Source organism: Coregonus clupeaformis, chromosome 1 (assembly GCF_020615455.1).
Source record: "Coregonus clupeaformis isolate EN_2021a chromosome 1, ASM2061545v1, whole genome shotgun sequence".
In the NCBI taxonomy this organism is placed as follows: domain Eukaryota; kingdom Metazoa; phylum Chordata; class Actinopteri; order Salmoniformes; family Salmonidae; genus Coregonus; species Coregonus clupeaformis.
The window spans coordinates 3,032,540-3,044,458 of NC_059192.1; the positions used below are offsets into that span (position 1 = coordinate 3,032,540).

The 11,919-nt window shown below is 43.5% G+C and overlaps 1 protein-coding gene across 1 annotated transcript; it reads right to left on the reverse strand.

Moving 5' to 3' along the window:
- Positions 1-4,184: 4,184 nt before the first annotated feature.
- LOC121558706 (protein dpy-30 homolog) lies at positions 4,185-11,281 on the reverse strand. Its single transcript, XM_041872114.2, has 4 exons — positions 11,175-11,281; positions 6,465-6,505; positions 5,046-5,188; positions 4,185-4,482 (listed from the first exon to the last, which is right to left on the reverse strand). The coding sequence occupies exons 1-4, from the start codon at positions 11,182-11,184 to the stop codon at positions 4,410-4,412; spliced, it is 267 nt and encodes an 88-aa protein (XP_041728048.1). The 5' UTR covers positions 11,185-11,281; the 3' UTR covers positions 4,185-4,409.
- Positions 11,282-11,919: the final 638 nt, after the last annotated feature.

Sequence of the window (11,919 nt, forward strand, 5' to 3'; positions counted from 1 at the left end):
GGCTGGCAGCATATTTCAGAGGACGCCGATTCGTTGCTTCTTCGTGGCAGGTAAAGGGCGGGGTTAAACGTTTTTTAAAAATGACGTAAGGCTGCGTGGATTGGTTGCTCGAAGAGAATGCAAAGAAACTATTCGTAAAAAAATGTTGTAGGCGTGGCTATGACCCACCTGTAGAAAGTGGGTATACTCGGTTTCGCAAATATGATATTACTTGAATAGATATGATTCCATAGTTATGAAGTTTTGAACCCATTCATAAAGAGCCCTTTTGCCGTAATATTGTGTACCGCAATGCCGTGACCCGGAATCGAACCAGGGTTGCAGCGGCCACAACGCAGAGTACTAACCACTACATTTTAGTCATTTAGCAGACGCTCTTATCCAGAGCGATTTACAGTTAGTGAGTTGTTGGTGAAACCATACAGGAGAGGAAGTACAGAACCAACGACGCTAGACGGAGAGGAATATGTTTAAGCAAAAGGCAGTTTATTAAACAACAGAGATAGCTGGTACTGCTCAAGCTACATGCATGGACCCATTCAGTTGCCTCTTATCGAGACAGTTGAAAAGGGATCAAAAACAGAGTTTTCAGCATTACTTTATACAATGCAACACAAAGGAAGGGGTCCTTCTTCTAGTCCCTTGATTGGTTCCGGAGGCGTAGGAGGCGGGTCTGCTCTGTCCAGAGTAGAAGCCCCATTTTGTGCACGGCAGAGTCCTCTGCCCTAGGCACCCGACCAGTAGCAAGAAGTGCAGTGTGTGTGTGTGCGTAACTCGTGAGGCATGAGGATGAGTGTGCGTATGCATGGAGATGTGTGTGTGAATGTGTGTATGTTCTCAAAGGAAAGTCTCGTGGGGAGCAACCAGATTGTGGCCTGTGGCGTGGGAGTTGTCCTTGAGAAGATATTGGCTCTGTCCATTGTTCTTGCATAGGAACAGCATTGATTGAAAACAAGCTCCTAACATTAAAATGGGTCATGCACAAGATTTTAGTCAGACCAAGCTATAACATTTTAATATTTACTACGACAGAGTGCATACATTTTTTTCCATTTTTTTCTTCTCATACTGGTGGGAATCGAACCCACAACCCTGGCGTTGCAAGCGCCATACTCTACCAACTGAGCTACACGGGACCACTATAAGGTCACGGCAAACTACCAGGTCTTGCACATGCATGGGAGACATTCCCCGCATAGAACTCGCGTGAAGGTGTTGCTTATCCTGTAATTCTCAATTAATTGAAATCATGGTACAAGGTTGATTTTTCCAAATGCAAACCGTGCACTTTCTGGCCTTCTTCAGGACGGCATAGCCCGGTGCCCCCGGGTGCCTGGAGATTTCACTTAAGGACCAATGGAATGGTCTAAAATATACAAACTCCGCCCTAAAATATACAAACTCCGCCCACCAGGGGCACTGGACCATGCAAAACGAACTCGCCCATTGTTGTGTATAAATGGGCGGATTCGGTTATGCTGAGCGGCGGGCACCGGGCAGCGGCCCGTTACATCATCGGGCTAATCTGTGCCACTCGGCCATTTTGCCAACAAGGCAGCATGGTGCATCATCCAGAAACATACAACATCTCTTTACCATTAAATAAATGTTTTAATTTTCTATCTCGTCTTCATTCGGGAAGGCAGATAAAGCTAAAAAGCAATCACTTTTGCATGTGAAAACAAAGAATCCTACTCATTACTCCACGTGCCCCCACGTCACTTTGTTTGAACCGATTTCGCAGTGGGTTTTAGTTCCAAAAGGAATGCAATGAACTTTCAACCGGTGCAAAACAGGCCTAAATGGGCGCCTGGGCGACATTAATGGTCCAATGAAAAGCGTTAGGATTGGTCGATTCTCTTACTAGCGTTGCAGCAGCAGAGTTTAGGTCTAAACTAAGGCAAGGAAACATAAAACCATTAGGTATTCACACACCACTGTCAATTCCATGTACTTTTTCTTTTATAATACTGTACAATGGAAATAAAACCATATATTTGGCATATTATTGGCGTCATAACACTTGATGCACTTGTCTTTTCTTACTGACAGTGATTGACTTGGGCCAGAGCACTGTAGCAGCATGTCTAATTTTGGGGGTATTGTACGGATGTCCAGTACGGAAGTCCAGAGAGGACATATTAATAAAAAAAAAAACACTATAATATTCCCTTGTTATGTCAGATTACAATTTATTTTTCTCATGATCACAACATAACAAAAGTTGTTTTGTCGAGATCACAAGATACATTTCTCGTGACGATATAACAAAAGTTGTTATCTCAAGATCATGAGTAAAACTCTATAAATAGAAGTGGATGTCTTGATGATAGATTGCCAGAATGGATGAGGCGGCAGAGCCCACGGTGTATCAGCGCATATGTTTTTATTGATTGCTACACTAAAGGGATGGTACATTTCATGCTAACACCATGCTTTAATTTGTGTTTGGAGCTCATTATCAATTTATAAATTAGAACGTTAGCAAGCGTGAACGTGCCACCCCGAAGTCCACAGCCAATTGCATGCAATCAACAACGCAGCTAACGTGGCTAGTCTTGTTATCTATGCAGGTTCTTAGCTTGCCTAACTGATATGTGTATAACTGTAAGGGACACTTAATGCTTTGAGGATAATATTTAAATTTACAGAGTGGGTGGGATCCACTCCTGGCAGGCTGATCAGATTCAATTTCAGCCTCAGAGGCTGTTAAGTCAGAATGTTGCCTTGTAGGCAGATTAGTTGTCAAAGTGCTTTATAGGCAGATGCATATCTGATCCATGGGGTGCGCTCTATTCCTGGCAGGCTGATCAGATTCATTAGCAGCCTCAGAGGCTGATAAATCAGGAGGCTGCCTTTTAGACTGTTTCATATTTACATTTCAGTCATTTAGCAGACACTCTTATCCAGAGCGACTTACAGTTAGTGCATACATTATTATTCTTTTATTTTTTCATACTGGCCCCCCGTGGGAATCGAACCCACAACCCTGGTGTTGCAAACGCCATGCTCTACCAACTGAGCTACATCCCTGCCGGCCATTCCCTCCCCCTACCCTTGACAACGCTGGGCCAATTGTGCGCCGCCCCATGGGTCTCCCGGTCGCGGCCGGCTACGACAGAGCCTGGATTCGAACCAGGATCTCTAGTGGCACAGCGCCACTCGGGAGGCTGTAAGGCTCCTTGCAGACAGCCTACAAGGCAGCATCCTGACTTATCAGCCTCTGAGGCTGCTAATGAATCTGATCAGCCTGCCAGGAATAGACCCCAACCAGACTTGATCATATAACGCACTGACTGCTAATCTACCTGCAAAGAGCTTTACCTATGAAACAGCCTACAAGGTGGCGAGCGATATTTCAGCAGCAGGTATAAAATAATGACAGACAGACTAACCAGATAACCAATTCAAAACATAACTTGTAGCAGTTATCGTGCTAGTTAACTAGCCAACAGTATATAAACGTGTCTAGTTAGATACTGTTCCTTGCTTTGAAGTAGCCCACCTTTTTCCATTTCATCCCTGAAATGAGGGAATCATTTTTATAAAGAAAAGTATTTGGTTATATTTTATATCAAGTGTGGCAGCCATCCTCCAGGATAGCTACTGGGCGTGCAGGCTTTTGTTCCAAGTCCTGGTCTAACCACATTGTAGCCTAAACATCAGCTGCTCAACAGGACCTTGATAAGCAGACTTGGGTGTTTCAGGGCTGGATCAAAAAGCCAAGGCTGCACACCCAGGAGCTCTCCAGATAGAGGGTTGACCACATGTTGACAAGGGCACCAGCGCAGGAGACAAGACACAGCAGCCTTCCACCGTCAACAATGTAGACTATAATAATAGTCATGACAATGTGGTTAAAACTCATGGAGAAGTCATGGAGAAGTCATGGAGAAGTCATGGAGAAGTCATGGAAAATGTGTACGAACCCTTAACAGTGAATAATCAGAGGTCTGTATATAGCATAATGACATTTGTGAATTTCAGTGAACATAGTTTAAATGGACCGACTTGGAAAATGACAGCTATTTTAATCCCAAGTCAAGCACAGTTTACTAGCAATGATTTAGCTGACAGTTGCTTTAACGAGGAACGTTTTACTTCCAATGACTGACATTTGGTTCTCTTATGAGAATGCAGAATGCTCTGACACGGTAAATCTCTCAGAATATCAAGACATTTGATATCAGTCACGGATGTTTAATGGGTACACATGGGGAAGGAACACGCTCCGTAACATGTACAGTCAATTACAGAAACCCAAAAAAAAAAAAGAAGTTTCTTCAACAAAAATAATAAAATCAGTACACAGTAATAATAATAAAATAAAAACACTTTACAATTCGGATGCAGAATGAAACATCTCGTCTCGGATGACAAGTCGACCAGTGTAGTTTCTTCAGAGACGTCTAGATGCGGTCCTCATATTGAGACTTGTTCTGGAGGAGATGTGCAGCTAGAAATTCAATGGGATTACGAGGCCTGGAAGGGAAAGAGGATGAATACAAAAATAATCAAATAACACGATACAATATCTTTACTGCTCCATTATACAGAGACAACTGAAATGGGTTTTATTTATTTTGGCACAGCAGCCAATAAAAACAACAAAGGGGGTATTCTTCAGTGTCCGGGTATCTGTGGTCCTCTGTAGCTCAGCTGGTAGAGCACTGGCGCTTGTAACGCCAGGGTAGTGGGTTCGATCCCCGGGACCACCCATACACAAAAAAAATGTATGCACGCATGAAAAAGCGTCTTCTAAATGGCATATTATTATTATTATTTATTTCAGAGCCCAGCCTCACCACACAACACAGGCTGATGTTGCGAGACCGAGGTTATACAGCATGTGAGACAGGGAAAGGAAATGTATTGGAGCCTGCTTCCTCCGTTTCTTCCTAGGTTCCTGCCTTCTAGGGTGTTTTTCCCTAGCCATCGTGCTTCTGCACTGCTTGCTCTTTCAGGTTTTTAGGCTGGGTATCTGTAAAGCATTTTTGATGTACCAAAAAAGGACTTTTATAAAAATGTGATTTATTGTAGCCCACCTCTCTTTGGCTAGCACAGAGAGCCCCTGTAGAAGGACCGGTACCACAGTCTGGTCCAGATATGCCCGTGTTGGGAGAGACTGAAGATCCACCTTCTGTTTAGACATCTTCTCGGTGTTGGACCTCTCGGTATCCTCGATCTTCTGGAGGGGAGGAGTGATGTACAAGCACGTCAGCATGTAAGCCTACATTTCCCTAGCCCCCCCCCACAAGTTCACCATCATCATGTATACAGTTAGTAACTTGTAAGTTCAGTTATTATTAACAGTAACGTCGAGGTCTATACCATTGGCTAATGTTTCCCTAACCTCGGCTCAAGGCTTCATTCACTTTGAGGTGAAAGCCTGTAGCAGTGGCTTAATATTTCCCTAAAAAACAGTCACACACCAAACCAGAGTCTGGGTTACTGGCACAACGCTCTTAACCACTAAGCTACCTGCCAGAGTCTGGGCATACAGGAGACGCTGAATATGGCGATTCTCCTTTAAGCCCAGGAAGCAGCTTTTCAAGCTTAATAATGTCAAAATATGTTCAAATAATGGAGTTTCGCTGAGCAACTATCGCCATTACGGCCGGTATGTACTTCCAAAACAGGTCTAAGTAACAAGTTATATGCAACTGGAAAAATGCCTTGTCGGGAAAGAATGTAGGTATTGTATTTGACCATCCGCCAAATACACCTCCTGCAATATTAGTAATGTAATTAAAATACACTAAATAAAGCCTATCTAGAAATATACAGTGACTGTAAAAATGTAGCCTATAGTGTCTACTAAATCTACTTACATGAAATCTTATTCTGTGTAGCACGGCTGAAACAGATTGATATGACATTAATACACTGTTGTTGGTGATATAAACCAATGACCTTTCCTGCTGCTGGATCAGCCGACCTGTGCGTGGCAGTAACGAGTGATTTTATTGGATCAGCCGACCTGTGCGTGGCAGTAACGAGTGATTTTATTGGATCAGCCGACCTGTGCGTGGCAGTAACGAGTGATTTTATTGGATGTGCAGAACATGTGCCAAATCCACTTGGTCAAAAACAATCCTTATAATTTTTCCAGACAAGGCATTTTTCCGGGTGCATGTAACTTATTTCAAAACCTTTTGTGGAAGTACATACCGGCCGTAACTGCAGTAATGACGGTAGTTGCTCAAAACTCCATTATTTGAACATATTTTGACATTATTAAGCTTGAAAAGCTGGTGAACGGCAAGTTGAACGGCTGCTTCCTGAGCTTAAAGGAGAAATCACCATATTCAACGTCTCCTGTATGCCCAGACTCTGGCAGTCGATGTGCCCTTGAGCAAGGCACTTAACCCTAATTGCTCCTGTAAGTCGCTCTGGATAAGAGCGTCTGCTAAATGACTAAACATGTAAAAATGTAAAAATTCAACACAGTACAGTAAACTTACAGCTGTATGACTCGCCATGCTCTGGTCCATGCCTGCGTGATCTGAACGTAAAACACAACAAAGGGAGTAAAATGTGTTAATCAGGTCTCCAGGTGAGGGCTTGAAACAAAGTGACTAGCTATTCTGTTTCTATGATTGTGATAGCATGGCTTTGTTCTCGTCTAGATGGCAAAGCTAACCAACCGTCTGCAGCAAACAGTTGGAATTGATTCTAGTAGCTAGTCTCTCCCAACTTTACATGACGACGACGGCAGGGTTGGGGAAGCTACTCTGAACATGACGACGACGGCAGGGTTGGGGAAGCTACTCTGAACATGACGACGACGGCAGGGTTGGGGAAGCTACTCTGAACATGACGACGACGGCAGGGTTGGGGAAGCTACTCCTGAACATGACGACGACGGCAGGGTTGGGGAAGCTACTCTGAACATGACGACGACGGCAGGGTTGGGGAAGCTACTCTGAACATGACGACGACGGCAGGGTTGGGGAAGCTACTCTAAACATGACGACGGCAGGGTTGGGGAAGCTACTCTAAACATGACGACGACGGCAGGGTTGGGGAAGCTACACTGAACATGACGATGACGGCAGGGTTGGGGAAGCTACTCTGAACATGACGACGACGGCAGGGTTGGGGAAGCTACACTGAACATGACGATGACGGCAGGGTTGGGGAAGCTACTCTGAACATGACGACGGCAGGGGAAGAAAATTACTTTATTATAAAGGAAATTACTTCACACTGGAGGAAGTTATGCTACACTAAAGCTATCCTTAAGAAAAGTCTAGTTTACTGAACTAAAGTCACTTTGAACAATCATCAAAATCAAGCTTTATTTATACAGCACATTTCAGACATGGAATGCAACACAATGCACTTTACAGGGAAAAAAACGAATAAAAAAAACGATGAAAATAAAAATGGAAGTATTTTTACTCCACAAACATAAGAGGATAAAAACTAAAGAATAACTAAAACTGAACTATAAAAAGCATCCTGAGGAAAAGCAAAGCTAAAAAAAGGTGTGTTTTAAGATCTTTTAAATATGCCCACAGTTTCAGCCCCCCTCAGGTTCTCAGGCAGGCTGTTCCATAGGCTGGGGGCATAGTAACTAAAGGCTGCCTCTCCATGCCTCTTGGTCCTGGGCTTTGGGATAGTTAAAAGGCCAGTGCCAGAGGACCTGAGGGACCTACTGGGTACATAACTTAAAAGCATGTCTGACATGTATTGGGGTCCAAAATCGTGGATTGAATTAAAAACCAATAGAAGAATCTTAAAAGTAATTCTAAAACTCAGGCAGCCAGTGCAGAGACTTTAAAACCGGTGTAATGTGTGCTCTCCGTCTGGTCTTGGTCAGTACTCGTGCTGCAGCATTCTGTATGTTTTGCAGTTGACCAATGGCTTTCTTGGGTAGACCAGACAGGAGAGCATTACAGTAGTCAAGCCTGCTTGTAATAAAAGCATGGATGAGTCTCTCTGTATCAGCCTGAGAGAGAAACGGCCGCATCTTGGCAATGTTCCTCAGGTGGTAAAAAGCTATTTTGGTCACATTCCTAATGTGTGATTCAAAGTTGAGTTCAGAATCTACAATAACACCCAGGTTTTCTACCTGCTGTTTTATCTATATTGCCTGTGAATTAAAATGTTCGGCCAGATTCTCTCTGTGCTTTGGCTCCAATAATAAAAATCCTTGTCTTGATTTAGCTGGAGGAAGTTGTGAGCCATCCAAGTATTTAAATCACTAATACATCTGTGGAGCTAAAATCATCTGGTGACACAGAAATGTAAAGTTGTGTATCCTCTGTGTAGCAGTGAAAATCAATGCTGTGCTTTCTGATAATGCTGCCAAGGGGTAACATATATAAACTGAACAGTACCGGACCCAAAACCAAACCTTGCGGAACGCCACACGTGATATCTATTTTCTCTGAGTTATGTAGACCAAGGGTGACAAAACTCTCGACCGGTTAAATAGGTCCTAAACCAATTTATAACTGGACCGGAGAGGCCAACACACCTCTCCAGTCTGTCCAGAAGGACATCATGGTCAACAGAGGCCAACCCACCTCTCCAGTCTGTCCAGAAGGACATCATGGTCAACAGAGGCCAACCACCTCTCCAGTCTGTCCAGAAGGACATCATGGTCAACAGAGGTCAACCACCTCTCCAGTCTGTCCAGAAGGACATCATGGTCAACAGAGGCCAACCCACCTCTCCAGTCTGTCCAGAAGGACATCATGGTCAACAGAGGTCAACCACCTCTCCAGTCTGTCCAGAAGGACATCATGGTCAACAGAGGCCAACCCACCTCTCCAGTCTGTCCAGAAGGACATCATGGTCAACAGAGGCCAACCACCTCTCCAGTCTGTCCAGAAGGACATCATGGTCAACCCACCTCTCCAGTCTGTCCAGAAGGACATCATGGTCAACAGAGGTCAACCACCTCTCCAGTGTGTCCAGAAGGACATCATGGTCAACCCACCTCTCCAGTGTGTCCAGAAGGACATCATGGTCAACAGTGTCGAATGCGGCGCTTAAATCCAAGAGTACAAGGACAGAGAGCTGTTTGGCATCGGTATTGGCTCTAAGATAATTTACCACTTTAACTAAGGCTGTCTCTGTGCTGTGCTGGGCACGAAAATCAGATTGGAATTTTAACTACAGTTGGCACTTCAATCATTTAGCTGTTTGAAGACCAATTTCTCCAGAATTTTGTTTAAGAATGGAAGGTTGGAGATTAGCCGAAAATTGCTAAAAACTGAAGAATCTAGATTACTTTTCTCCAGAAGGGGTTTCACCATAGCAGTGGGGAAAGTGCCCGTAAACAAGGAGTGATTAACAATAGCTTGCACTTCTTCAGATATGCAATTAAAAACGGTTTTGAAGAAGGTGGTGGGGACAGGATCGAGAAGGCAGGTAGAAGGCTTAAGTTGTGATATCACTTTCCTGAGCATGTCTGTGTCAACCAGGGAAAATAATCAATAGTGCCTTTGCGTGGTAGGCTAGGGCACATATCAAACTTCTCATCAGGTCTTGCTTGACTGATAGCAAACATTAAGCTGGGTATCTTATTTCTGAAATATGCCGCAATATACTGGTAAAACAGTAGTGTGTAGTTCCAGTAGTTAGCTACACCGCTACACGGTAAAACAGTAGTGTGTAGTACCAGTAGTTAGCTACATGGTAAACAGCAGTGTGTAGTACCAGTAGTTAGCTATACCGCTACATGGTAAAACAAGTAATTAACTACTGAAAACACTAAACACTACCTCCATTTGAATGTAGTTCCACTACCACCAAGCTACTGCTAAATGTAGTTAAATTACTATTTTAACTATGTTGTTCTTATTATACCCCAGTGGTTGAACTACACTGAACAAAAATATAAAGTGCAACATGTAAAGTGTTGGTCCCATGTTTCATGAGCTGAACTTTTTCATATGCACAAAAAGCGTATTTCGCTCAAAGTTTGTGCACAAATTTGTTTACATTCCTGTTAGTGAGCATTTCTCCTTTGCCAAGATAATCCATCCACCTGACAGGTGTGGCATATCAAGGTGATTAAACAGCATGATCATTGCACAGGTGCATCTTGTGCTGGGGACAATAAAAGGCCACTAAAATGTGCAGTTCTGTCATACAACACAATGCCACAGATGTCTCAAGTTTTGGCATGCTGACTGCAGGAATGTCCACCAGAGCTGTTGCCAGAGAAATGTATGTTAATTTCTCTAAGCCGCCTCCAACGTCGTTTTAGAGAATTTGGCAGTATGTCCAACCGGCCTCACAACCGCAGACCACGTGTATGTCGTCGTGTGGATGTGCGGTTTGCTGATGTCAACGTTGTGAACAGAGTGCCCCATAGTGGCGGTGGGGTTATGGTATAGGCAGGCAGAAGTTACGGACAATGAACACAATTGCATTTTATCGATGGCAATTTGAATGCATAGAGATACCGTGAAGAGATCCTGAGACCCCATTGTCATGCCATTCATCCGCCGCCATCACCTCATGTTTCAGCAAAATGATGCACGGCCCCATGTTGCAAGGATCTGTACACAATTCCTGGAAGTTGAAAATGTCCCAGTTCTTCCAAGGCCTGCATACTCACCAGACATGTCACCCATTTAGCATGTTTGGGATGCTCTGGATCGACATGTACGACAGCATGTTCCAGTTTCCGCCAATATCCAGCAACTTTGCACAGCTATAGAAGAGGAGTGGGACAACATTCCACAGGCCACAATCAACTCTGTGTGAAGGAGATGTGCTGCGCTGCATGAGGCAAATTGCGGTTACACCAGTTACTGACTGGTTTTCTGATCCATGCACGTACTTTTTTTTTTTAAAGGTCTCTGACCAGCAGATGCATATCTGTATTCCCAGTCATGTGAAATCCATATATTAGCGCCTAATCTATTATTTAAATTGACTGACTTCCTTATATGAACTGTAATACAGTAAAATCTTCGAAATTGTTGTGTTTATATTTTTGTTCAGTTAACATGTATTCACTATACATTCATCACTCCCCAACACTGGACAAGGCACCAGCTTTGAGCTAGCTTGTGTTAGCTTGCTAGCTACTAGACGTGGTCCCTAGTCTTCCGTCTCCCAAGACGCTTATAAATCTGAAAACCGCTGCAAATAAATATTTGCTACATAATGTTAGGCGTTAGGTATCGTATAACCGTATCTTTGGTTACCTTCTGCCATGGTTTATGCTGGTTTCTAAATTGATGTCACCGCCGAAACAACAACAGCCAGAGAGCGCTAACGAAGCAGTCGTCAGAAAATTAGGCGCCTTTTGATTGGCTATCCAAATTCCGGAAATGTGACTTTTAAAGGGCTAGCGCCGAAATTCCTGAACGGAAGTTCAACAGATTATCCATTATATTGACCAGATGCTCGAGTGACCGCTCTAACAATGAAAATACATGTCTTCAGAAATGGAAGGCAGTCGGGAGGAGGCGAGATCTCCCGAGTGGCGCAGTGGACTAAGGAGGGTTTGGCCGGCAGGGATGTGGGTTCGTTTCCCACGGGGGGCCAGTATGAAAAATAATGGAAAAAAATAATGGAAAAAAACATGTATGCACTCACTAACTGTAAATCGCTCTGGATAAGCGCGTCTGCTAAATGACTGAAATGTAAACGTAAACGTAAGATCAGGTGGGACCATTCTAGCCAATGAGAGGGTAGATATGCGCTTGAACAACGGGAAGAACTCCGATATAAAGTGTTTTTTTTTCTCTCAAAGTTGGCGTGTCCTACTTATATCAGTACACTCGTAACAACCTAAACATTACGAAACTTTTATTCGATGAAATAAGCCACACGTAACAAAATAAGCCATGCAAGTTTGTGTTAATTAACCAAACGCGACACTCATTGACCTTCATACAAAAACTCGCCGGTTGTTGAGCAAAAAAATAAAAAATAAAAAAAGAAGCT

Excerpts from the sequence above, each read along its gene's own strand:
- LOC121558706 (XM_041872114.2), bottom strand. Across the intron at positions 5,189-6,464 it reads GCATGGCGAGTCATACAGCT|AAGATCGAGGATACCGAGAG; the intron begins GTAAGTTTACTG and ends CCTCCCCTCCAG. Across the intron at positions 4,483-5,045 it reads TCTGTGCTAGCCAAAGAGAG|GCCTCGTAATCCCATTGAAT; the intron begins GTGGGCTACAAT and ends TTTCCCTTCCAG.